The sequence below is a fragment of the Catharus ustulatus genome, chromosome 2 (assembly GCF_009819885.2).
Source record: "Catharus ustulatus isolate bCatUst1 chromosome 2, bCatUst1.pri.v2, whole genome shotgun sequence".
In the NCBI taxonomy this organism is placed as follows: Eukaryota; Metazoa; Chordata; class Aves; order Passeriformes; family Turdidae; genus Catharus; species Catharus ustulatus.
In genome coordinates this window covers 90,710,902-90,738,112 of record NC_046222.1, presented here as the reverse complement: position 1 = coordinate 90,738,112, position 27,211 = coordinate 90,710,902, and the positions used below count along the sequence as shown (strand labels likewise).

Sequence of the window (27,211 nt, the reverse complement as noted above, 5' to 3'; positions counted from 1 at the left end):
CTGCGGCTGCCGGGTGCAAGCAAACCCAGGGGCCTGCAGCGCCGCTTCTGCCAGGTACAGGTGGGCCCGGGGGCCTGTGGCTGCCGGGTGGAGGAGGGGCCTCGGCCAGCAACCGTGCCAGGGGAGCCGGCGGCGGATCCTCGCTGCAAAAAAAAGTGTGCCTTATAGTCCGGTGCGCCTTATATATCGGCAAAAGTGCGGAAATTTGCCGACACCTGGAAGTGCACCTTATAGTCGTGAAATTACTGTAATTGCAACTTTGAGTGACCAGGCTAAACTAATAGTATTCCACACTATTGTCTCCATGTGGGATCTTTTGGGCTCCCTTTCTGAGACGTATGAGCACATGGAAATCTTGCAGGAAGAGAAATGAATGGATGTCTTTCTTCTGGTATAATTGGGGAGCTTGGGTTTTTTTTTTACTTTGATAACTGTTTTCTACCCTTCTTACAGGTTAGTATTGCTTGCCCAGAAAGGATGGAGCCAATCACAAAGGTGTCTCACATTCCCCCAAGTCGATGGGCTCTAGTATGTAGTTTATGCAAACTGAAAACTGGTGCTTGCATTCAGGTACGTACTTGTCCCATAATGATTGCAGGGGTGAATCTGTCAGAAGGGCAATTTCAGTTTTGCATTTTGTTCTTCCTGTGTTCAGAGATGCTTTACAGTGGAGGTGACTGGGATAGTTGTCTGCTGCTTCATGGCCATTTGCTATCAAATTAGTTGACTAGACAGAGATTTAAGAATTAGTCTAGGTTGCTGCCTTTTGAATAAGGCTGAGGTGTCTAAGAACTCCTGCCACTGAATGCTCTTTGCAAACAAGAAAATACTATATTGGGTAATACCAATGTCAGAGGGATCAATATTTTTAAGAATGTGTAGGAAAGTGGTTTTGGTAAGGATGGATTTTTGTGTAGTTGAGGTAATTATGTCCTTTTTTTTAGTTGTGCTACTATTGTTAGTAATTGGGGCTTTTTGTTTTATTTTGTCTGTAGTGCTCTGTGAAAAGCTGCATCACTGCCTTTCATGTCACCTGTGCCTTTGAGCATAGCTTAGAGATGAAGACTATCCTGGATGATGGGGATGAGGTCAAGTTCAAGTCTTATTGTTTAAAGCACAGCAAGAACAAACAGAATTCCCTGCCTGATGTTGAGGAGCACCCCAAGAGTGTGTCAGAGCAAACAGAGAGTGAGAAAACGAGCCTGCGAGCCCAAAAACTCCGAGAGCTGGAAGAAGAGTTTTACTCACTAGTAAAAGTGGAGGATGTTGCAGCAGAGCTGGGCCTTCCTAAACTTGCTGTAGACTTCATCTACAATTACTGGAAATTAAAGCGAAAAAGTAACTTTAACAAACCATTGTTTCCTCCCAAGGAGGATGAAGAAAATGGCTTGGTGCAGCCAAAAGAAGATAGCATTCATACTCGTATGAGGATGTTCATGCATTTAAGGCAGGACCTAGAGAGGGTAAGAATTAACTAAAATTTTGAAAAACTATTTGCAAGTGAGCAAGGTCTTTGTGGATGAAAGTGAGAAAGCGAAGAGAATTAATTTTAAAAATAATAATTTAAAAAATAAAAAAAGTAAGGCCCTCAACTCCAGTCTTTTGATATGCTGCACTGCCTGCTGCAGAGACTTTCAGGAGCTGTCCCTCTCAGTCCAGTGGAAGATCCAATGTGAAAACAGTGCTTCCTGATTTACATAAAGGTTATTCCTTTATATGTTTTAAGATGCATATTTCTATGCACAATGGACATATTTGGTAATTGACTATGACTTCAGCTTCAGTTGAATAAATGTTTAAAAAAATGACCCACTGTAGTAGTAGTTAGTGATACAGATTAAATGAGGAAAAAAATGTTACTTTTATTAAATAAAAAATAAGAGTAACGCTTGTTACCCCTTGGAACCTGCCCGTTAGGTTGACCTGTTGCATAGGGGTCATAATTTTCAAGTGTTTAGAGGTAGGTAGCGAATGTAAAAAAGATAATAAAATAAAATAGATGTGATGAGGAGAGGGGAAGTAAAAGCAGAAGAGAGGTAATAGTATTGTAAGAAAAGGGGAAACAATACTGGGGAGAGATCAACATGAAAATACAGAAAGATTGTTGGAGCCAAGATTTGCACTTGTCAGTGTAACTGGTGTCTTGAATCTACCATAATCAATCTCAGATCTTTTCCAGGGCTGCTTTTGGTATGGAAGCTTACTTTAAGAAAAAACTTAAAACCCGTAACATGCCTCAGATGGAGGGTTGGTATTTGGGGGTGGGTTGTTTTTTATTTTTCAAGAGACCATGTCAAGCTTTTTGTTTGATAAATGTTTGGTTTGCACTAAATTTTGTGGAAATTGATGTACTTATTCTTAGTGGAGGTGATTAATAATTTGAAATGCCTGTCTCCAAGTTTTTGAACTTCTTGTGCCACAAGATCTTCTACCTTGTTGTATCTTCAGATAAATATAAATTTGGGAGTCTTGGAATTTTGTTTCTAGGTAAACAGATTTCAGTTCTGAACAGATGGAACTGAGTGCTGGGGAAAGTGTGTTTGGCAGAAACCTTTCAACCAGCTCCTACACTGTTTCTGTGTTTTAAAAGCACTTTTAGGTGTTTATCAAGAACTTTCAGTGTCCTTTCTTATTCTATTGCCTTAGGTGGAAATGGTGCTATTAACTCAAACAAGTAGTAAAAGTAGAATTCTGTGGAACTGAATCAGAATGGTTTGGGTTGGAAGGGACCTTAAAGACCATCTACTTTCAATGTGCCTGCCATTGACAGGGACACCTTCCATGAGACCACATTGCTCGAAGCCCCATCCAATCTGGCCTTGAGCACTTCAGGCCTCCACAGCATCTCTGGGCAGTTTGTTGCAGTGTCTCACTGTTAACAATGTCTTCCTTAAGCCCAGTGTAAACTTACCCTCCTTCAGTTCAAAAACATTATCTCTTTTTCTGTCACTACAGACTCTGATCTCTGTCTTTCTTATAATCCCTTTTCATATAAGGAAAAACTGCAGTGAGGTCTCTCTCCAGAGCCTCCTCTTCTCCAGGTTGAACATTTTTTTAATGCATAGTTAGGTATATTCAGTAATATTCAGAAGAACTTTTCCAAGGGATTTTGTATGTAATGTTGTTTTGATTCTGTTGTTGATACGCTTTTTAAATTATATCTGGATTTATTTTCTTATTGCCTGTTAAGTCTCCTGTTATTCCTCCATAGGTAAGAAATCTCTGCTACATGGTAAGCAGGAGAGAGAAACTGAAGTTGTCCCACAGTAAAGTACATGAACAGGTCTTCAACTTGCAAGTTCAGCTCATTAATCAGGAAATCGCTGCAGGTAATCGTATAAATGTAAAACATTTATAAATCCTACCTGTATTTAAACTAAAGTAGTGTATTCTCCTTATGTCTCTGGTTAGTGCTTTTAACATGTAAAAATGCCTTTCAGAATTTTCTTCAAGTACATGGTCAATCAAAGTAGCAACACAGACAGAACTCTGTAACTGCTTAAAATATTTACTTGAATATTTCTTCATTTTATGGCTATTTCTGGTATATGCCTATTGCTTATCACTGTGGCATCCAGATAGCAGAAATGAGCTGGTGGTGATCTCTAAGTTTCTGCATGTTGGGTTGCTGATCTGTGGCACTGGTTCCCCACAGCAAGCTCTACCCTGCTGGTTGGTTCTCCAGCTGAGAAGGCGTTTTTGCTTGCTGTCAGTAGTTGGTTCCTTCAGGCATGGGAAAGGGTGACTGATGGGAATTCCTGCTGTTCCCATGTGCCTTGTGCACATCATGAGCAGTGCAGATTTCTTTGCTTGCCATCTGCAGTTGCTCTCCTTCCTTCAAAGAGAGTGTAAGTACTCTGGTTATTAATAGGGACTAGTAACTGTTTAGGAATGCTGAGATGCCAAACCCCACTCTGCCCTTCGCATTTACAGCAACTTTTTAAAATAAGGAACATAGTATTTGGAAAGAGGAAGAGCATATGCATACCAGTTACTGGGATTTCATTTTAATAGGAAAGGCAGCTATTTTTCTGTGTGAAATTAAGATCTTTCTGTTCTTTCAAGATTATACTTCATGAATTCAGGGTGAAATCTTTGTACTTTTTTCCTCTGCCCCTGAAACACGGATAGGTTTCATTAGTACTGATAAGGTTGAGGTTTTTTTAAACTGTTTTACATCAGACTAGTACTTCGTGGAAGCAGTGGCACTCTGAAACTCCTTGCTTTTGTGTAAATGCGTTTTATTAGAAATGTCTACTAAGTTTATTTAATGTCTTTACAAATACAAGTACTTTTTCAATACTTATTATAATAGCTTGATACTTGCAGTGGGTGCTGTATGCATGTATTATCATAAAAAACTCGTATGTTGAGGTAAAAAGACTTTTAAAGCTTAGAGAATTTTATAATACAGAGCAGAGAGTTGAACTAAGTCCAAATTGAAACTCAGTTTGAAGCATTGTTTTTTCTTCATCCAAAACTGAATATGAGCCTTTTTTACGGCTTTGTTGGAACAACTTCAGTCATATCTCAAAACTGGTTCAATTCACTGGCTTAAAGCCCTGTAAAAAGGGCACATTGTTGTTTTTAATGGAAATATTTAAATGCTTACCTAAATTCCAAAGTGGTGGATAATTTGGAACAGTTTGGTAATCCCAGCTTCTCCTTAGTGTCCTAAAGTAATTTCACACTAATTATTTGCAAATGCTTCTTACTGTTGCATGACCGTATAATGGACTATAAAACTTGTTATGGATGACAAAAGAAATTACTCTTTTTTAAAAAGCCTTTTTCTTCTGCTTCCTTGCCTCTTTCTCCTGTAGGCCATACCCTGACAAGTGCACTAGAGAACACACTGTTCTACCCACCTCCCAGGATCACCCTGAAGTTAAAAATGCCCAAATCAGCACTAGGAGACTGCAAAAATAACTCGCTGAAGCCTGGCAACAGACCGCTTTCTCCTGACAACAACAGCACTGTTTACAGCAAACGGAGTATACCAATGTCAAAGGAATCATTTGAAATTAAAGCAAAATCTTATGCCAGGTATCAGCACGACAGCAGAAGTAACGGGTTGCTGGCAGGGATGGGCAAGCCTCGGAGCGAGGCAAAGGATTCTGGCCCCATGCAGCTGATGGAGTTTCACCGGGGCCAGCCATCCGGGAAACCTTTAGCACTCCAGGCTGCTTTGCATGGACAGTCTTCCATCGGAAATGGGCGGGTGCAGCAGGAGAACTCAAGGCTGATGTCCAAATCCAATGGTCTGATTGGCAGGGCTGGAGACGTGAGCCAGAGAGACAGCTCCAGCCAGACATCCTACGAACAAGAGTCCGTGCTCACGGCTCACTTGGCCAGCCAGAGTGGATTCCGAAAATCCACCATAGAACATTTCAGCCGGTCCTTTAAAGAGGCTACCAACAGTCTGGTGAGGACCACGGAAGATCTCCGGTGCTGTGAAAAGCCAACAAGGAGACTTGCAACAAAAGATCGCTTGTGGAGCAAGCAGACGCTTGAAGGTGCTCCATACCAGGACAATGATGGGTACTGTCCTGACTTAGAGCTGAGTGACTCTGAAGCAGAAAGTGATGAAAACAAAGAACAAGTGAGGTTAAGACGAAGTAGCTCAGAGAGAGAAAGTCCAAATAAAGACTTTGGAAGAGACTGTCACAATAGAAACAAAAAGAATATGATATCTCACAGTTCGGTTCAAAGGTGATTAGAAGCCCCCACGGGGTGATTCAGCCTTTATGAATTCCAGTGTACCAGTGCAAAGCTCAGTATCAAAAGGTTCCAGAAAATAGTCTAGGACCTATTTAGGAAGAGCTGCAGTAGGGGATGGGGGAGGGGAGAGAAATCAGAGTAGTTTTGCTCAACTGTGAATTGGTTTGCAGTCTTTGCAAGGTTAGCTCAATTATCCACAAAGTCATGTGGAAATCTTGTGTTTTGTCAGAGGGTAACATCTGGGAGAGCACAAAGAAAAATTCGGGAAACTGCTTCCCCCTTGCCTAAGTGCAAGACACCGTGTTCATGTGGAAGCAGTCTGGTGGTGGTGGACAGGTTTTAAAAAAGTCCTTGCATTGCTCTAAGGCGTTGCAAGAGACTGCAAACGGAGACACTGAAACTGCGCTGTTGCGGCACCTGCAGTATGGCTTTGATCCAGCAGCGCACTTGAGGATGTGTTAGGAAGTTAAGCACGTGAAAAGTCCTGCTGGTTTCCCCCGGGAACGTTTGTGCTCAGATATCCCAGCACATGCCGGTGTGCTCTGCTGGATCAGGCCCAAAGTGACTACTAAGTGATGATCCCCTTCTGCCAAGGCTTTGAGCTGCAGTGGCGTTTGCAGGCTCCCTGCGGAGGGTGGAAGCAGGCGTCGCTGGCGCTGCCAAACTTGCTGACCTCTAGACGTGCCCCTATTCCCTGCTTTTGCTGAAGGTTGTGTTTCTCTTCACAATAATTCGCTTATTTTGTAAATATACGACTTCTAGTACTTCAGTTTTTTTTAATCTCTGTACATAGATGCTTGTTGTGGGATGCACTTGTAAATATTTTACCCAGCTAACAAGTACAGATGGCTAATTTTGTGGATAGTGTTTACAAAAGTAGATGTACTACTTCAAAGAAAAATGCTATTTGACACTTACATTTAGGCAATCACCGGTGATACCAGGTCCCTCTTGAAACTGAGATTTCATATCCAGAGGTGTTTTTACCTGGTATTTTTAAAGTCAGCTGAATTATAAATAATTTTAGCTGAATTTTTTTTTCAGGTGCAAATTTTCAACCCTAGTTGCTTGAACACAGGCATAGGAATTTTCTGGCATCTAGGTCTGTAAAATTTTAGCTAGTCATCATTTAGAGTATGATGGTTTAATTAAAAATGGGGTTTTTTTAATTGCTGAAAATCTACTATTTTATTACGCTGCTTTTCAACCTCTGGATTAGTTGCTGTTTCCCAGTCTAACACATTTTTTGTAAATCCTTTAAGATCAGCAGTTACTACATAGTGATTAAATTTCAGCCAGTATTGATAGAGGAGTTGAGAAGGGAAGGCAATGAATCGCTTTCTGTTTCTTTCAAAGACAGGGAATTTCTGTTTGAATGCAAACTAAATTCTTCTTTTACAGATGGTGTGTTGATCAAAGCGACTGCACTGTTTTTGTCTGAAATGCTATACATTTCATAAACACACAGCATCCTCTGTCCCCACATCACTGGCTGAAATGGCCCATAGGTTGTATAGGACATGTTGTACAGCTCTGTTGAGGGTTCAGTTTTGTCTACAAACAAAAAGGTGTTCCCCACACAGCGTGAAGATGACTATGCAGGATCTGAATATGCAGCAGCTCGTTTCGCTTCATAGATTTAATTTATTACTTTTAGGTTGGGAAATGGCAACGACATTTTCAGATTTGTTTTAAACTTTGAAATCTCCCTAGTTGCAATAGGACAAGCAGGTCAGGTGCTGGAGGACTCTTCAGTAGTGAAATAATAAAAAAAGTACTTGGCCAATCTGCTCTGTTTGCTTCATGCATCTTAATTTTTAATATTTTTTTTCTACTTCTTGATTTTATGTATATTTGTGTAATTGATCTTTCTAGAGCTGTATCTTCAAAATTATTTCTTTTGGTGTAAATATGCAGTAGCAATTTAGGTTTCCACATATTTTATTTTTATGGGAAATGCTTTGTGTTCTAAGCCATGGGTCATTCAGAATAAGTAAACAAATGTCTGTTCATTTGTATTCCGGTTCTGATTCTCTTAGTTCTCCTTCAATATTTATTAGCAATCCTCTCTCACTGGCCATGAAATTTTATGAAACTTTTATTGGGAACACTTACCTGGGAGATCAGCAAAGTGTTCATGTTTTTTGTGGCTGGAAGCATATGACAGAAGAGAGGGAAAATGGTGCTTCAGCAAAACTCAGCGTTTCTGCTCTTCTGGGGTTATCAATTCAGTTGTTTCCAGTCTGGGCAATGGTTTTGCTAATTTTTACATGGTTTTAATAGACATATGAAGGAGCCCTTGGTTATGTAGTTCTCAAGTATTGTCCCCAAAGTGCATTTGCTAGTTTTTATTGTGCGTTCGGTGGCTAACTGTTTGAAGTATTACCTCTTAACCTTATTTGTCAATTTTTTGTTGTGTTTTTGCATTTTGTTTTATATATATAAATATATATATATTCAATTTTCCAAGATGGACTCGGTCTTTTTCAGATGTCCCCTTTTTACAAGTACTTTTTCATTAAATTATGAAACTGCTAACAATATTTTCATTTGTTGTGATTTATTCAGGACTTTACCCTCTGTGTCTGGCAGGTTGTAAAATGCATCAGTACTGTGTCCATCAGGAGTAAATTATTTCTGCAGATTTGGCAATACTTTAACAAGTTAAGTATCCAGGAAAACCCTTCCCCTTCAGCTTCCCAAAAAAGAGTCGCTGAGCTCTAATTTGCTGTGTATAGCAAATAGTGCAAGCCTGGCTTTTGTTTCTGCCTAGCTGAGCAAATGTAACAGACCATTTGCTGCCCTGGCCTCACTTTTCAATGTATTTGCTTATGCTGGTTTTCCCTGGTCGGACAAAGTGAGGTATAGAGGAAGAGCCATAGCCAGGCCTTCTGTCTGATCCCTCTTCTTGTACCCCGCAGACGTGCACAGCTGAACACTCACCAGTCTGCGTGCAGAGGACAGAGTGGGGCAAGCACGTTCCTGGTCATGTTGGCTTTACCCGAACTTTTGCTGTAGTTCTCCCTGCTCCCACATGCCGGTGCTGTGAGGTACCTTGCTGGCAAGAGGAGCTGCTCCCTGGGCTAGAGCAGGGAAGAAGGAAAAATGAGAAGGTGGAGGGGAAGGTGCTGGGATAGCTGCACACAGATCCCATAGCATCCCTCCTGCTCTGACCAGCTCTGCAGCTGACAGCCTTCAAGAAAGATGGGATTTGCAATGTGGGTGTTGCAGGCAGCAGTGACCCTCCTGCCTGCTATAGGTCTGGCAGCAGCAGAGTGAGTCAGGGCTGAGCAGCCGACAACAACACACTTGTGGACTGGCTTAAGGACTGGAGCGACTGAGCAAGTGGCCCCAGGCAGGCTGGAGAAAGCTTGGGTGAAATGGAGCCCAAATCCCTCAGCTGAAAAGCAAACAGGAGGTAAAAAAAGTGGGGAAAAGGCAGCAAAGGTGCAGGCAGAAGGAAAGAAAAACCAGCACTAGGAAGAAATGTTGAATTGTCAGTTGTTTTTCAGGACCAGGATTTCTTCTTCCCTAAAGGCATCTTGCAACAGATACCAGCAACACAAACTTCCTTGTTGTGACCTTCTGACAGGTGGCTTCTAATTTCTTCCACACAAAGTCTGCTTGTGGCAGGGAGTGAGGAAAGACAGGACCAAGAAGGACATTCGTGTCTCCATTAATTTGGAAACAGCTACTGTTGGTCTGTAGAGTCTTTTCAAATAACTAAGTGTGCTTACTTGATGGTAACATGGGCCAAGGACTAAAGGGGCTACACAGTGGTTCTGAGCACCATCATTTCTGAATTTATGTTTCTGCCCTAAAAGAAATGTTTCTCAGTTATAACTTGTGTATATCAGTATATCACTTGTGGAAAGTTTTCTTTGCACCATGAATCCCAAACGATTGAAGGAGAAATTACAAATGTTTGGTATTAAATGTAAGCCTGAAACACTCCCTTGATTTTGATATGGTACCTCTGGCGACCTAGCCTGGATATACAGGCTGTACTGCAGACTCATGATGTGGATCTGATACCTGGGAGGGACACAGTGTTCAAAGCCTGCCTCTGTAAGCTGCGAAGATAATCCAGCGAAACCACTCAACCACTCATTTTGATCGTTGGGAATTTGGATGATCCCAGTACTTGTAAAGGTTTAGCACTGCAGGGAATTGACACATCTATTAGGAAAATATGCTTTTGATGCGAATTAAAGAACAAAAGCTGCTTGCACAACCGGGGAGCTTGGCATGCAAGGGAAAAATACCGGGGAAGGGCAGAGATGGAAAACAATGGAGTGCCTCAATGCAGCTTCTTTAGGAAGAAGTGAAGACACACAGACTTCTGGGCTCTGGTTTCATGAGAGATGCCCTGCTACTGCTGCTTCTAAGCCTTCCTTTTACACCAGCTTCATGGCTGAGCACTTTTGCCACTGCTGAGGTGAAACTGTGATATGTCCCTCTTGCAGAGGTGATTCTGGGATAACTGCTGCCAGGTTCTGCTCCTAACCAAGTCAGTGCATCTAGCGGGATGTGACAGCTGGATGAAAATGACTGCAAGCACAGACTTCTGAAAGAAAATGTTACATAGCAGCTGGGTAAGTTGTTTGAAAATAGAGAATGTGCATGCCTATTTCTGTTCCTAAAGCTCACTCCTCTGTAGAGAGATTGGATAAATTTGTGTGACCATGTTGCAGAAGGAGAAGCAACCTCGGATATTTGCTCATTAGTTTCCCTGCCTCTGTATGCAACTTCCCGATAATCTTTCTTTTTTCAGTAGGACTCTTTTGTCTGGGACAACCTCCTGGATCTACCTTGCCCTGCCCATTCTCTGGGATTCTTCTTTTGTTTCAGGCTGGGCAGACCTTCCCTGTCTTCCATTGCTTTCTCAGCAGCCTTGGAGCTGGGTATCTGCCTCGCCTTGGCTGCTTTATCTGATACACATTGTTTTAAATCTCTGGGTAGGCTCCATAATGACACCTTTATGGTTTCTTTTGGCCTAAACATCCTGAAGACATTTTTTCCAGTTTCTGTTGTTTTTCCTCAGGTGCTGTCCCCACTCAGGCTAACCCAAGGAGAGAGCACTGAAGAGCAGGACACAAGTTGTATTTTGACAGTTCCATGACAGTTCCAGGGTTGTTCTGCTCACCAAATCGGTGGGCCAGTGTCCTGAGGAAGAATTTTAAACTTAGCACAACAGCAACATAAAAGGAAGGTGCCATCAAGAAATCTCATCATCTGAGAGCTCTTGAGCTTGTGACAGACTTCAAGAGTAGTACCTATAAAAAGAAAAAGCGTTATATGCCATTTGGGAAAATGACTCTGGTTATACCTCAGGAGGTGCATGCCCTAGTGAGGGAATGAGTCATCTGAGGGGGAAAACCACCTCTAAACTAGCCCACCCACTTCACCTGAAACCGAAGTGTCTGGCTGCATTCCTTTGTAGTTCCTTATCTCAGAAGGGTGGTGCTGAGTAGTTTGGGAACCCTTGTCACTGGCATTTTAGGCTCCATTTGCGAATATTTGAATGGAACCTGACCAAAGCCTTTCCCTCCTTAAAATTGGCTTGGCCATTGTTCTATTGTCTTCTCTAAAATGAAGTAGGGGCATTGTTTCATCTTTTTCTTGATTAATCATTATACAACTAGCCAGACATCTGTCCTGCTTAAAGGAAGCACAAAGGCCTAAAAACTGGATGAGCCAGGTGATGCAGATAGTAATAAACAAGTTGTAGTTTACATGTAGTTACAAATGGTGAGTACATAAACCAGACTCCTCAAATTGTCTGGTTAAACATCTTAAATTAAAACTCGTGAAGTCAGCCTAAACCTGCAGTTAATTTGAAATTTATTTTTAATTTGGCCAGAAGAAGGATTTGCATGCCTGTAAGCTGCAAACACTGCTAAATCAGTTATTTGCTAAATCAGTTATTTGAATGAAAGATGCTGCCTTTTCCTGAAGTCCTGACCCTGTTGCACAACCTCTGTTGTGACTATAATTTTGCAGCAGCTGTAGCACATATCAATGCTCTTTTTTTCATCCTGAGGCAAGCAAAATGCAAATCTAGGTCACATGGGGTACAAAGACCAGAAAAGTAAGGCATTAATGAAAAATGTCTTGGCTGTGCTCCACTGAAGAATGCTTTCTGAAGCACCCTGTTGCCCAACTACTCCCGTACAGAGCAGAGGTCTAGAGAGGCACAGGCTTGGAACTCCAGATTTGTGAGGCAGCTTAAGGCAGCAGAAACTTGCCCTTGTTGGTGCTCCCATGACAAGTTGGAGGGGTGTGTGTGACAGTGTGAGGGTGTTCGTGAAGCACTGGGGAGACTGGCTGCAGTGGGAAGGCTCACACATTCGCTTAAACATTGTATTCCTAAGTCAGGGATGCTTTTTCATGAGCCTCTGGCCAGTACAGAAGGAATTTTGCTGAAAGAAGTCTGTGTCATAAACTGTAATAAGTGCAGGGGATAATTGTCATTTTTGTGAAAACTGGTCTTTAAAGGCTAAATACTTCAATGTTACTTCATGGTGATTTGGTGCAATCCATGTAGAAAAGATTCCCTGTCTGAGATTCTTAATCCATTCTGCATTAACTTGTGTGACAGTGGTAATTGTTAGACACATAAATTAGTCAATGGGCACAAATCTGCTGGTGCCACCATCTCCCAAGCAGACATTTGCAAACAGGAAAATGAAGCACTTTGGCAAATGTTTTGTTATGTTTAAATATGCAACTGTGATCATTCAGACTAGTAAACAATTGAAACCTCTCAATAGTTTTATCTCTACTGGAGTTACTTGTTGCTTGCTAACAAGTAAAACTTGACCTGAATACACAAACCAATTCCAAGAACTGTACTTGGCTGCAAACAAGTACACGGCAGTGCCAGCTCTTGCTTTCCAGCGAACTGATTGCAGTGACTGATTTCATGTTTCTACCTCTGCTTTTGCTCAGTGTTTTTTGCTTGTCCCTCCATCTGTGCACCCCCAAAGGCAGAATTACCTGCTAGTGGAGAATTCCCATGTGCCCACTCTGGTTACCCTAATGGATTTAACAAGTTTGCAGTGAGGTAGTGGCTCCTTGGGTGCCACTGCCCTTGGTCCTTGCTCTCAGCTGTATGTTACCCATCTGCTGAGGAAGCCTGACAGGCTCCATACTCAGAGGCAGCTCTTGGGATACAGACAGCTGACACACAGCATTTGCACTTCATACCAGCCATGGATAAGGCCTAGAGTCCTCCCACCTTCAAGCAGGAAGGAGGACTAACAGTGGTAAAGACTACAGATGAAGGAAAAAAGACAAGGACTGCTCTAAAGATGAAGAAATATCAGGCTTATAAAAGGAGAGAACTGCAACTTTCAGGGAATTAGCAGAAGTAAAACCCAGTCTCTATAGTGCCTGAAATAGTCCAGCACCTTTTCTTGCCTTGTCGATGAGGGTTGGGGGATTTTTCCAGCTCTGTGGTGCTCTGGGCTGCTTTCCAGAACTGCTGAGCGTTTCTTGAGTGGCAAGAAATGTAATGGTTTCTGGCAGGCTCAGGGAACATGCAGGCTGAGGGAGGGCTGTGACTTCACCCTACAAGGCCTCCCAAATCAAAGATCTGCTCTTTGTGTTCCTCATGGTTGTAGAGAAGTAAGAATTCCACTTCCCTGCTCCCTCCTACCACATGGAATAAATGCTAAACTACCAGCGTGTCCTTTGGAAGCCACAGAGGTGCTGTGCAAGCTCCCTATCAGTCAAATTTGAAGGCCACACAGCAGAATCTGTGGCTGTGGTGCAACAGTGGGAAGTTCCCAGTGGGGAAGGCACAAGGCAGCACAGCCTTTGGCAGCCACCCTTTCTGTGCTCCCATAGTAACTTGTATAGGCAGAAAATCTCATCTGGTGCTCTCTGTAAAGGCACCCCACCATGGATTCCTCCTTGCTCTACCTTTCAAGTTTGGATTAGCCATTACAGAGAAGACTAAGCAGGGGCACTGTCCCGTGTAACCAGAGATCCAAGCCCTTGATACATGGCACAGAGTTTGTGTTGTAACCTAGTGCTTACAGAAGCTGTTTATTTTCTCCCAAGGTGTGTGCCAGCACACAGCTTGTTTTGGTGCCTCCAAACCATGCTGGCAAATGCTTAAGTCAGCAGGGAACACAAAGACTGGCCAGGTGAGTTGAGGGTGTATCTCCTGTTGCTGCTGGATTCAGTAAGCTCTTGCATTGTGTCTCCAAATGGCCTTGTAGTGTGCAAAGACAATGGAAGAGCAGTAAATGTGGCTAAGCTTCATAAGAAGCATTAATTGTTCTTCATTGTGATTAATGAATTCTTTGCGTGTGTTTTTTTGTTTTTTTTTTAAAAATTTCTTCATCTTCATGTTGTAAAATGTATGAAAAAAAGGAGAGAGATGTGGAACTCTTTTCTGGATGTTTCTCTGTGTTGGTTGCTAGTAATTTGCTCGCCTCAGGTCTGAGGTGAAATCCTGCCATTTGTTGTACATGCAGCAGTAGGACAGGAGAAATTGAGTGCTAAGGACTTGAAGGAATACCATGGAAGCCTATAAAATAGAAGTCTAACTGCTCTGATAAGGTGACAATAAGTTAATGAGTATCACATCAGTACTGTATCAGAAGAAGCCTACATGCAACATGTTGGCAAGGTCATGTAGCCCATGAACTTTCCAATTATACCAGATATATATATATATGTGTGTGGATATATATATAAATGTGACCAAGTGAAGCCTGGGCTGTGACCACCTGCTTTATGAATAAAGGCAACCAAATAAAAATATTCAACAAAAGATAATTGTCTGGAGGAGGATGTTAAAAACCTCTAAGAGAGGCTGTGTGGGATTTACCTGCTAAAAGACCCTGCTGGGTGCTGTGTGATCACGGGTGTGCAGTGCCCCTTGAATAATGGAAATCAGAGTCTGGATGGGGAAGAGGTGAGTTTTGGAGCAGTTAATTCTGGTTTGTGGGGACACAGCAGCAAGCCAGCCTGTGCCTGCCTTGTGCTCCTGAGTTTCCAGGAGGAGATACACAAGGCATGGAGCAGTCAGAGTGAAGCCATTTGATGTCACTGATCCCAATGGGCATCACTAACTCCAAGTCAAAAGGCTATGTCGTGTATATAAGTAGATCATGGGATGCTAAAGAGGAGACCTGGGATATAAAAAGTACCCACTGCTTTGAGACTTGAAGTCCGGGAGCTGTAGTGACCATAGCAGAGATTAGCAGGTGCAGCAGCCAACTGCATCTGAAACTTTTGATGCCAGCTCTTTTCCTTATGCCTTTGGAAATTTTTGAGGCTATACAGTACGGGGAGTAAAAGAGGACAGGGCACACTGAAGGCCCAGGATTTCTGGATAACCAGGTGCTGCTGCAGGAGCTGTGAAAGATCCCTGGTGCTGAAAGTCAGGGCCAAGTCTCTGTGGCCACCTACACCAGAGCAAGAAGGCAGGGAGACACAAGGCCTTTCGCGAACCAGCCTCTCCGGGGGCTGAGAAGCCTGGGCGCTGCGGGGGGAAGCTCTTCTCCCGCTTTTCCTTCCCTGCAGTTCTCGGAAGCGGGGGTGCCGAGCCGCTGCTCTCGGACAGCCGCCACCGCTCGCTGCTGGCGCTGCCCTTGCCCCGAGAGGAGGATCCCGGAGGGCCCGGCAGGACAGCCCGGCCGGGCGGGGCCGGCCCTGGCCGGGGTACCCAAGGCGCGGCCGCTTCGCCTCCCGAGCCGCTATAAGAGCGGCGGGAGGGCCCCTGCGGGCCGGGAGTCGGTGCCGACGGGAATAGGTACGGCCGGGGCGTGCTCGGGGCTCGTTGCTGTTATTAGTTATGGGTGTTTATTAGTGCCGCTCCTCCGTGCCGCTCACAGGCAGCTATTAGGCAGATACACACGTGTGCACAGGACGCGGCGGCACCCGCGGTGCGCCCCGGCAGCCGTGCGGGGGCGGGCCCGCCGGCGGAGCGGAGCCGAGCGGCCTTCGCCTCCCTGCCCGCCGCACCCCCATTTCATTTTCCCCTCCCTTTTATTATTCCCCCCCCTTTTTTAAATTTTTTTTTTTTCCCCTTTCGTTGCTCCCCGCAGGCCGGGGTGTAACACGCGGTGACAATTCCCCCCCTCCGCAGGCCATGTCGTCCGTCAGGATCGAGTGCGTGGCCAAGGAGGGCTGCAGGATCGGGGAGTCGCCCGTGTGGGACGAGAAGGAGGGCGCGCTGCTGTTCGTGGACATCACGGGCAGGAAGGTGTGCCGCTGGAGCCCGCTCACCCGGCAAACGCAGGCCATTCCCGTGGGTAAGGAGCCGCTGGAAAACCCTGCTCCGTGTGCGGGAGCTGCGTGCTGGGGCTCGGCCTGAGTCCCTCGGCAGCTCTGAGCTGCACGCCTTCCCTGCAGCCTGGCTTTCCTCGTCGCCAGCACACTGGGAGACGCTAGATACAGACCAGACCTAGTCCTGAGGACTTTCCCTACTATGTTTTACTACTGGTTATGCTTATTTCTTTTCCCTATAAGGTGTCCACAGCTCTTTCTATTTTGTTCCCACTTTGTCCCGCTTCTGTTGGTGTCTGCTGTAACTCTGATGTGAATGATCAATGCTCATAACATTTTCTGTATTGAAAGAAGATTTCCAGTACCGATTTAAGAAGTTGATATTTTTTTAAGGTAGTGGTGTCACTAGCTAGATTCTCAATGGTTCAAGTATTTTTTCCTGAAAGGAAGAGATATGCTAACTCGGATCAAAAAAGGCTGGCAGATTTACTGCTGGATGTGATTAAGTCAATATTTGTGTTAGGAGACAGCTCCTTAAGTGGTTTCAGTACAATTTATTATGTTCTCATGTTCAATAACACTTGGTGAAAATCAATGTTGCCTACCTATAAACTGTTCACATTATTCACTCGAAATGATCTGGGCTTATCTGCCTTTCAAATTTCTGTAGCTGCCAATTTCAAGATGAGAGAAGGCCTGATACTAATTTTGGAAGTGTTGCTTCCCAAACTTCCTCTTAGCTTAGCTGAGGGAGTGTGCTTCTCCCTGCCTTTCCCCCATAACTGATGTACTGTCAAAGGTGTAGTCTTTTACTTGTAGCCTCTCTGGAGATGTGAAGGGAGAGTTTGTGCAGTGAATAGTAGGGTGGCTGTGTCCTCATGCACCCCTTTGCTCTGGGTCATTTGTCAGGAAGATATGGAGCTGGTAGGGGCACCTGGATGTCCAACACCTCCAGTGGACAGCTGTGTTTGGGGGCTGCTCCCCCCAGGGTCAGAGGAGCACCCTGGGTGCTGCCCAGGAGGAAGAACTTCTCTAAGCCATGGCCCCAGGCGTTTCCTTGGGAGAGCAAAAGTAGACTTGCAATCTCATGCTCTGCTAGGAAAGCCCCTGCTGCTGATACAGGCAGAAAAACACTTTTATTAGTGTGGCTACTGGCAATCTGAAGAGCAGCAAAATTGCTACTTGTGGCTGGCAGGTGTGACACACAACTGAGGGGACTCTGCTGCTGTCTGTGCTGGCATGGGAAGAAGAAGTGGCACCCCAGTGTCAGTGAATCCCAGACCACCAGCAGCCTTGGCTGCTAAAGCTGAGCTTGTAGCCAGGTGTTCATCTCCAGTTCTGGGGGCAAAGAGCATTCAGATTTCTGTCATGGTGGTACTACTGCCAGGGCTCCCAAAGGGAAGGGACATCCTCAGCCATGAGAAAACAGCTGGAAAGGAGCAGTTCCTCTTGTCACTCAGTGGTGGCTGGTGGTGGTTATAAGTGTTTGTGAAAGTATTACCTAATTATAACCTTGCAAAGCCGTAAATACAAGAAGTGTTTCAGTTTTGAATTAGCAAAATTAGTGATTAGTCCCATTTATAGAAAATCGTATGCCAGACTTTGTTGCCCTGCCTAAAGTTATTATTCCTTAGATTGCATCTGATTGTAGGCTTTTACATAAATGTTGTCTTTGCACTCAGTGATTTTTTTACTAATTCCTGCAATTGAGGTCTTATGCGTAATAGCTCAAGTGAGTGTAAACTAATCATGGAGCATTTTAGTTTTCTGTTTTGCTTTAGCTCTGCCACTGCTTGGTGTGTTTTTGGGTGCTGCTGGAGGTTTGTTTGAGCACAGTAGAGTGTGGTGTGGGGGGGTGTCTCTCCTGCCCAGTGCAGAGATACTCTCTCTCCATCACTGCAGGACTCATTTACACAGGAGCTGTGCTAGATAAACACGGTTGCTCTACAGCTATAGGCAATTGATTTTTCCCTTGGGGAACCCACACAGTAAGCTAATGTAAAAAGCACATGTTCCTGTCCCCCCTTTATAAACGTATTTTTTTTAATAAAGCACCTAGTACAACTAGGTGCTGGTAATGATTATATGTCCTGGTAGCAGTGGTAATATTCAAGTTCATGTGACATAATCTGTTTCTATGTATTTAAACATCAATTTTGTTGGTAGAAAAGTTGATTGTTTCTCTTGCTGAGGTTTTGCTGAGTTCAATTGGCATGTCTAAAGTGGACAGAAATGTCTCCTCATTGCACATCTCACTTTTCAATTTCACCCCGTTTCCAGATGCTCCTGTGAGCTCCGTGGCTCTCCGGCAGTCTGGGGATTATGTCATCACCCTAGGAACCAGGTTTGCTGCTTTGAAATGGAAGGAGGAGCTGGTGACCACCATTAATCAAGTGGACAAGGATAAAGTAAATACCCGATTCAATGATGGGAAGGTGGATCCTGCAGGGAGGTATTTCGCAGGTATGCTGCAGTTTCTTTCTTCCCTCTGGTGCTTGCTGAGTTTTGGTGATAAGATGCAATGATCATTTGTAGATGCAGCAAGTTTTCCTTTATAGTTAAATGGTGGGGATTTTTTTGTTCTTCAGACAGAGTTTAAACCCATTTACAAATCTGTTTCTATCACCTGGGTACTATCTAATCTGGACTATTTCATTAAAAAGAAGTCGACTACTTGGAGCCTGCCTGGTTTAAGATACTGGCTTTGCCTCTTCCCTGTCAGCTGATTGTTTTGAATACTGGAAGTGTGCCAATAGAAAATACTTTTACAGTGAGAAATTTATTGTATTGTGTTGTTTATTCTCTGTTACTCAGAATATTATTTCTGAAATCTCAGGGAGATGAGAAGGCTCAGGGGATCCCATCTCTATGTATAAGTACCTGACTGGGGAAGGAATAAAGGAGATGGAGGCCAGGCTCTGCTCGGTGATGCCCACTGAAAGACCAGAAGGAGTGGGCACAAGCTGAAACTCAGACAATTTTGTATGAACGTTGGAAAACTCTTTTAACTGAGGATGATCAAACAGTGGAACAGGTTGTCCGGAGAGAGTGTGGAGTCTTCACCCGTGGAGCTCTTCAATACCCAACACTGGTGGGAGGAACCTGTGGTGTTTGACGCTGCTCTGAGCTGGGGGTGATCCTGGATGATGTCCAGAGGTGCCCTCCAGCCTCAGCTGTGATCCTGTCCTCCTGTGTTTTAAAACACTATTCTGTGCTTCTGCTGTGTCATTCAGTCCTGAGGCCTACCTTAACCTGCTTTTTTCCAGCCTCTCAAGAGTTGGTCTCAGCTGCCAACTTCAACCTGCAAAGATGAGATTTACTTTAAAAGAGGCTTTAATGTAAGACTCATTCTGAGGGAGGAGGTAATTTTTTTCCACTCTCTCAGCTCTACACGACATTAAGATTTATTGTAAGTTAAATGCCGACCACACCTGTCTTAATATATGAATGACTGAATAAAACATTTTTCAGGAATCATGCTGCACACCATTTCTGCCACAAAAATGTCCAACAAAAGAACGAAGGCTGTGTTTTGCCACCTTCTGCTAAAAGCAAGCACTTTGGAAGTCCACCTTTTCCTCTTGCTTTTAACTCAGTTTCTTCCTCGAATTTCAGAGCTGCCAGCACAGCTCCCTTCTGCATTGGCAGTATGATCCCCATCATAGTGAGAGGCTGCCCCCAAACCTGGAGGAGAATCCTTTTACTCTGAGCCTGCTTTCTCCCCTTTGGCTCTGCACAGGTACAATGGCAGAGGAGATCCGTCCCGCCGTGCTGGAGAGGCGCCAGGGCTCTCTGTACACGCTCTTCCCTGACCTCTCAGTGGTGAAGCACTTCGACCAGGTGGACATTTCTAATGGGTTGGACTGGTCGCTGGATCACAGAACCTTCTTTTACATTGACAGCTTGTCCTACTCGGTGGATGCCTTTGATTATGACCTCCAAACTGGAAAAATTGGTATGAATGGCTGTATTCTAAAATAATTGTTTGTGCCTAAAGATTGTGATGTTTGTTTCCGCTCTGGTTATTACACAGAGATGAACAGAGCTTTGGGAGCACTTACCCAGAACCTCTTTCAAGCAGAACAACAGAAGCCATGTTAACATCTGTCTGCGTAGGCTCCTGGCTCAAACCAGTCAGGGTCGTTTGGTAATACTATGAAGAATTTAAATTGCATGGAAGTTTGAGTAGTAATCTGTACTACTGTTACTAAACACAAGGCATATCTGATCTCCCAGTAAAAAGGACAAAGTGTATCTCATCTGCCTCTTCCCATGGCAGCGTGTTTCTTGTTACTGGCAGCGCAGGCAAAGTGACAGCAAGCTTGTAGTCTTGTGCCAAACCTCTGCCAGTTTCCCTGGATATTTTTTTCACTCTTCACCCTGTTTTGTGTTTTAAAATACAAGCTACTAAATGAAGATTCTGCAGAAAGAACAAGGCAACAATGGTAGCAGTAACTCAAAGCTTCCTTCATTAATTTAAAACAAAACAACGCCTTAAGGGCTTCTACATGCCTGGGCAAAAGAAAAAATTCTGGTGTCTTGGACTAGTAATTTGCTTTTGAGTATACGGGCTGCAGTATTTTACTTTAAAAGAACCCGGACAATTTGATGTTTTGTTTTAAACTTCTGAATTTAAAGTAATTTTGGATGTAACACCTTGTCCTAATGTCTCTCTGCTATGGCTTACAAATGAATTTTTCCTTGGGAAATAAGGTACTTCTCTCACTCCTTCTTGCTCATTCTTTCTGTGGGCAGTTTGACAATCCCCAGGAGCAAAAGGGAAACTCATTAAAAATATTGCTGCATATGAGAAATATTGAAGCTGTCAGAGCATAAAATAAACAATGTTGGAAGGTTTGGTTTAATTTTCTTTAATAACAGTGGATAGAAGTTCAGATAGAGTTGTTTGTTTTTAGGTCGATAGTGTGCCTTTGAAATTGATGCTTTTCCTAACTCTGTGTTTATGTAAGCTCTCAGTTTATAGATCTGAAGGTCAGTTTTGTGTTGGAACAGTGATTATTGGCACGTTCCAGCAAACTGTTTGAAAAGTCTCCAGCTGGAGCAGCCCACACTTGAAATGATTCAAACTGCTTTTAGAACAAGTAATTAATTTTATGAATATATCTAACATTAATTTATTCAGTTACACATTTAATATTGTAAGTAGAGAACAGCGAGTGGTGCAGTAGAAATGAGTGCCAGAAAGAAGGATTATACTTTCAATGGATAGAAACTGATCCATAGGCTTTCATGCTGAGAAACAACTGTCTCGGGAAACAAACAGGGCAGCAGACACGATCTATTTCTTTCATGGGAAAAAAACTCGGGGCCTCAGCACAGCTTTTGAAAGTAATAGTACAAATAACTCTGCTGGGCTGTGACTGATAAAAGTTTTAACAACTGTCTCACTCAGTTCTGTGGTTTTTCTACCCTGCAGGCAATCGTAGGAGTATATACAAACTGGAAAAAGAGGAGAGCATTCCGGATGGGATGTGCATTGACACAGAAGGCAAACTCTGGGTGGCTTGTTATGATGGTGGGAGAGTGATTCGCCTTGATCCTGAGACAGGTAAGTCCTTGCAAATGATGGACTGGAATTTTGTGTTAAACAAAGCAAAACAAACAAAAAAAAGAAATTAAAATGAAGAGCGAGAGGTGGGGTTTTTTTTGCCTCACAGAAATGGAATATCTGCTCTTTTTAAAAAACTCTACTCTTTTGCTATTTAAAAAATTATTATAATTTCAAACAATTTTATGTCCCTGCTCTCAAAAATTACCTTTATAAATAAGTCTCCTTTGTTCCCAGCATCTGTTGTGTTGGAAAAGATAAAGTCACTAAGGAATCTGCTTGTGAATTGTTTGAGTTAGCATCCTCTCGCATCCTCCAAAATTAAGACCAGTGTTTATCTAATTGATAAATGGGAGAGATGACTTAAACCATTTTTGAGTCTTGTTTCTTAATTTAGTGTATCATTTTGGGCAGCCTACTGGATTTTATTACAAGTCCCACAGGACACTGATGCCAGCAACATCTTTTTTATTGTTGGAAGTTATTTGCACGATCGATTTTGCAATGAAATAATTAAAAAATGTTTAATGAATTCCACAGCATTTTATCATTCCCACAGTAATGTCTTGGGTGTGCCCATTGTCTGAGTCTGTTGTTCATTGCTGCTCTCATTTGGACTCTAGTGAAGTGCCAGGGATGATTTACTCTGGGTAGAAAAGCACGCAAGGGAAACTGAACCACGCTGGCTGCAGGGGGCTATTGGGTGAGAATGGGAGCGTGATTCTGTCAGATCCCAGACAGCACAAGTTTGCATCATGCAGTAGAAGAGCAACTGCACAGGGATACATCTGGAGCCTAGTAGAGTGCTTGGGGTTTTGTGAGAGTGCAGATTCAGTGCCTTGCCTGCAGCTCACAGCAGACCCTCGCTTCTGCACCAGCCTCGCTTCTCACTCTGCTGGAAACCTTTACTTGAGGCTCAGTCTGTACTTTCCCCTCCTCACCTTTTGATCTGTACCCATCCAAAGTCTCGGTAACCTGTGGGATTTCTGCAGAGTCTGCACCCTAGCCCGAGGAGAAGGAAGCTCCAGTTGGGAGATGTCAGCAGTGCTGGGACTTATTTCTGGACCCACACTTTCTCACTCTGGTGGGCAGAACACTCCTTGGTGACATCCACCAACCCTCTGAATACCCACCTGGAATAGTAGATTCAATAATTTTTCCTCTCTGGTTCACTATTTCTACCTTCTGCCTGCCTTGCCTTTTTTTTTTCTCCCTGACCTTTTTTTCCCCTTACTTTTTAAACTTATTTTCCTTCTGCCTTTTGGAGGTGTTTTCATATGGGAAAGTTGGAAGGAATAGTGTCTGTAAGTGGATGAATAGGGATAATAAGAATATTGATGGCAGAGTATGTATCCCTAATGCACTCCCAGTCCTTAACTATGCTCACAGATGGATGAGGTACTGATGTGTTGGTAGTGTATTTCTCGGTGTATTTCTCTTCCATGAACCTGTTCTCTCTCCCCCTCACCCATGGCATAACACCTGCAGGGAGCAGTGTTACGAAGTTTCACAGGGTAAGTGTCCACGTCAAAAAGAGCCAACTTTGTTTTGTGTTTACCTGCCCTCTCATGCTGTCATTTTAAAGTAATATCTAAAATGTGAAATTTGCTGAATTCTGAATGAATTGTAATTCTTTAGGGAGGTATCGCAGACAAGTTTGAAGAGAATTCTGTGAAAGCGTCTTTTAATGCACAATAGCCATTAAGTGTGGTTCGGATGGCTGTCAGCCAGTTGCAGATACATCCACCGATAAAGAGCTCATCTAAAGCATGTGGGGGATTTTCAGGTTTCAGTGATAACAAAGCCTGGACTTTGTTTTTAGGGCAATGGGATGAGGAAACTTGTTTGTTTGGCATCTTTCCTAAGTGAAGGTTTTGAGGTCCAGGGTGAAGCAGATTTTTGGGTCAGGGCTTCTTTAGCAGAGATAGCTGCTGCCTTTAGATTGAGAACCATCAAGGCTGGAGAAGACCTCCAAGATCATCGAGTCAAACCTTCAACTGACACTGACAAGTCCACCCCTAACCCATGTCTTTAAGTACCACATCTACATGATTTTTAAATACTTCCAGGATGGTGATTCCACCACCTCCCTGGACAGCCTGTTCCAATGCTTGAAAACTCTTTTAGTGAAGAAATTTTTCCTAATGTCCAATCTAAACCACAATTAAATATTTTATAGTTCTTCCTAATGATTGTTTTTAGTATCCTTTGACTTTTATAATGTCAAAAAGATTTGCTACATTTGTCTGTTCTGTAGAGGCCAAGCACAGAGTAGTACTTCAGATAGATTGCAGAGCATCCAGGTGCAGATTTTCTTGGAACTCCAGGGAGATACCTCAGAGCTTTGTGAATTATATCTTCCAGGCTGTTATCCACTGAGAGTACTTTACAAGCAACCAGGGTCTATCCCCTTGTCTTTGGGATTCTTGCAACTTTTCCTACAGTCCATGTTTTTTCCTTTTGAATGCCCTTCTCACTCACTCTCCCAGACTTGATATCAGTCAATTTCTAGGGTTCCCAACATCAAAGTTACTTTCCTGCTATTTCAACACATCACTGAAATTAGCTGCTGTAAGGGGACCAAACCCTTTACACATGCAGTTGGGAGGACAGAGAAGTTATACATTTTGTAAGGAAATTCATGTGCTTTAGCATATTTCTAGAAAGAAAAATTCACTTGTAGGTCCATAAAATAGGCATAATGGGAATAGGCTGTTATTGCCCAGGATTAGCAGAAATTTTGGAAAAATCTGCTGCAAGATGTCTTGACAGCCTTTTGGTTAGAGCTAGAGGGGATCACTACTGTCATTAAGAGTGTAGTTATTGGCATTAAACAATGTGTAGTATTATTTATGGTAGCGCTAGTTTTTTATAAGCATCAGACATGTCCCGTGATCCCTATTTTGTGCAAGCTTGATTTGAAAGACTATTGAAATTTCAGGAAAAGCTTCTAGGAATTAATCTTCCTTAACCGCAGGCAGTAGAGGTGTAGCAGGAGGTACGCCTCCGTAACGCTGCACGAGGTCTGCTCGCTCCAGGCTGCCTTTGTAGTTTAAAAGTAGAAAAGTCAGCAGGTCTAGGCTGTGATTCATGTGATCTGTTTTAGAGAGGAATTCTATCCCATTTCCATTGGCTCCATGGACAGCCTAGATGATGAGCTCAGATACGTTTGTGCCGTGGATGTTAGCATTTAATTAGAGGACAAGCTGGGATTGAAGTGGGATTTGTTGGTGATACCTGAAACTGAAACTTGTCAAATGATACATCACCAACAACAGGGTTCACAGAAGTCTGGCTTCTCCCTGTTATGGTGCTCATCAGTCAGGATGGCACCTCCCCCAGCCCTGGTTCCCACTTTGCAGAACACTTGGCTCCACAATGGTTATTTGCGATAATTTGCTTAAATTTCTTGTTCTAAGTAGACAAACAGGAAACATCATGCATGTTTTCCTCCAGGAAAAAGACTCCAGACTGTGAAACTTCCCGTAGACAAAACAACTTCCTGCTGTTTTGGAGGAAAGGATTATTCAGAAATGTATGTGACTTCTGCCAGTGATGGGATGGATAAAGAGTGGCTTTCACGGCAGCCGCAGGCTGGTGGGGTTTTCAAGGTGAGCGATACTTTCTCCTTTCATTTTAGAAGGCCACTTTTTCACTCTTGATTTTTTTAGGTAATAAAATCCAGTTGGCAGTGGTGGGAAGCTGAAAAAAGACAGTTGTTAGAACATTGGTCATATATGTCAAGCTGTTGTTTGTATTTTTTGTTCTTGCTGCAGAAAGTTAAATGCATTTAGTAATTTGAAGATATTTTGGGGTTTAAATTTTGTACCAATGCTGATAGTGCAAATTTTCTATGCAATAATCTCTTTATACTTCTCCCTCTTCCAACGCTGTTTGCATTTTCTATTTATGAAAAGGGTGGGTAAATACTTAAATGTCTTAATCAGTGGCAGATAAAAGCATCTGCTTTTATTTACTTTCTAGTTAATTATCACAAAGTTATCTCTTTAAAAAATTGTTCCACTGGGATTTGTTTTTAAAGCCCTACTTTTTGTGTGTGCATGCTGAAGGTTACATTGTGAATTGCAGAATTAAGGCTTAGCAGTATCTAAGAGAAGAGGCTTTTGGGAAATGGACTCTGGCCTGTGATTACTGAGCTTTAGAGAAAGAGCATGCATTGAAATTCCAGGCTGTGATGAGCTGATGTGTGCAAAATATAGTAGGATGTCAAGTTGGAGGACACAGTCCTTTTCTAGATTGAAGCATGTCTAGTTGTGTAGGGAAACCAAGTGGATAATGGTGAAGTATCACTCTAAATTATGTTTTTTTTCTGTGTTTTAACAGATAACAGGACTGGGGGCGAAAGGAGTTCCACCATATCCATTTGCAGGTTAAATACACTCTTCAGAGTGGATTTAGAGAGGGCCTACATAAGTGAGACAAGTCTGAAGGTCTTATTCTGGTATTCAGCATCTTTTGCTTTGAAACCATAAGACCATTATAATATTTCATCAGGAAAGGATGAAAAAACTACTGAAATACATGGAATGTTTTAAAACTGATCTTTTCTCTCCCTTTAAACTTACTTTAAATACATGATGATACATCTTCTGTTGTGCTAAAAAGACTCTAATCCTAATAAGCTATTGTTGTAATTCTATTTTATGATTAAATAATATTTTAATAACTTTTTATTGAGTATTCTTTCTCATTTGTGACTTACATTATATTGTTTTATTGATTGAACTACTTGCACTCTCTCTTTTACATATTTTCTAAGTTCCTAATAAAATGCCTTCTGGCGATCTTACCACTGTTTTAACTGTAACTTTGTTTGTCCTATGATGTTCTCAACAACTGAAACATTAATGCCTCTCACTGTGCATCTGCAGCTTCCTTCTTACAGGCTTCAGCTGTGGCTGTGCTTAAATTAGCTCTGTCTGGAACTGATGGCCCTCTCTCCCTAGTGCCTGTTACCATGTTGCTCATTTTGTTAAATATAAACCCAAAAATTTGAAGTCAAGAACTATATCCTTTTCTATCCTTTGAAGATCTTGGCCTGTTCTGGGGACATCCACGATGACAGGAAAACATTGGGCATTCAGGCCATTTGTGCATAAAGCACAACCTGCACATACCTTCAGAACCAACCTCCCCCAGAGTACAGAGAGGCAAGGCAAGCCCACATGCCCAAGAAGCCATTGCTTTGCAAATGTGAAGGAAAGGGAAGATCTATTGCAATTTCTTCACACCACCTGTTGTAAATGAAAACTTACTCACTGGATTGCATTTTGCTTTTAACTTCAACCTGTGTGTGCTGCAACAACTGTGATGTATCTTAGCTGCATTTTAAACAGCAAATTTTTGCTCTTGGGATTCTACATGTTCCCATGTTAGTGCACCTCCATATGCAGGTGGAATAGCTGTGTGTCCCCATCCTGCTGTGTCAGGGTAACCTGCCAAGTGACTGCTGAGTGAGCCTGTGGCAGTGCATTTTCTCTCCAGGTAGCTCCAAGAATCAGCACATAATGGTTTCCCATTTCTGCAGGCTCGTTGAAGTGAGTTTCTGATGGATCATTTTGTGTTGGCTGTGCCCTCGAGTGTGTGGTGGGTGACGCAGCTGCCCACCAAGGTCTTGGTGCTGCTTAGATCCTAGGGTTCAAAGATTATTTTGTG

The 27,211-nt window shown here is 42.9% G+C and overlaps 2 protein-coding genes across 5 annotated transcripts in view; both read left to right on the top strand.

Annotated features, from left to right (window-relative positions):
- JADE3 (jade family PHD finger 3) overlaps window positions 1-8,262 on the top strand; it is a 47,177-nt gene extending 38,915 nt beyond the window's left edge. For both annotated transcript variants that reach the window (XM_033052388.2, XM_033052387.2), the window contains exons 8-11: window positions 454-570; window positions 996-1,463; window positions 3,212-3,329; window positions 4,824-8,262. In XM_033052388.2, coding sequence (XP_032908279.1) covers window positions 454-570; window positions 996-1,463; window positions 3,212-3,329; window positions 4,824-5,716 — 1,596 coding nt within the window. In that variant the 3' untranslated portion in view covers window positions 5,717-8,262. The remainder of the gene's footprint in view (window positions 1-453; window positions 571-995; window positions 1,464-3,211; window positions 3,330-4,823) is intronic.
- A 7,122-nt stretch (window positions 8,263-15,384) lies between these two features.
- Window positions 15,385-26,556, top strand: LOC116992920 (regucalcin). Of its 3 annotated transcripts, none has more exons than XM_033053047.1 (7): window positions 15,385-15,490; window positions 15,786-15,992; window positions 18,247-18,429; window positions 19,706-19,921; window positions 21,404-21,535; window positions 24,992-25,146; window positions 25,880-26,556. In XM_033053047.1, the coding sequence occupies exons 2-7, from the start codon at window positions 15,830-15,832 to the stop codon at window positions 25,928-25,930; spliced, it is 900 nt and encodes a 299-aa protein (XP_032908938.1). In that variant the 5' UTR covers window positions 15,385-15,490; window positions 15,786-15,829; the 3' UTR covers window positions 25,931-26,556. The 3 variants fall into 3 exon arrangements, with proteins under 3 accessions (XP_032908938.1, XP_032908936.1, XP_032908937.1); XM_033053045.1 differs by having other exon boundaries at window positions 15,407-15,490; window positions 15,827-15,992; XM_033053046.1 differs by lacking the exons at window positions 15,385-15,490; window positions 19,706-19,921 and having other exon boundaries at window positions 15,733-15,992.
- Window positions 26,557-27,211: the final 655 nt, after the last annotated feature.

Excerpts from the sequence above, each read along its gene's own strand:
- LOC116992920 (XM_033053047.1), top strand. The coding sequence starts at position 15,830 with ATGTCGTCCGTCAGGATCGAGTGCGTGGCCAAGGAGGGCTGCAGGATC. Across the intron at positions 18,430-19,705 it reads TGCAGGGAGGTATTTCGCAG|GTACAATGGCAGAGGAGATC; the intron begins GTATGCTGCAGT and ends GGCTCTGCACAG. Across the intron at positions 19,922-21,403 it reads CCTCCAAACTGGAAAAATTG|GCAATCGTAGGAGTATATAC; the intron begins GTATGAATGGCT and ends TCTACCCTGCAG.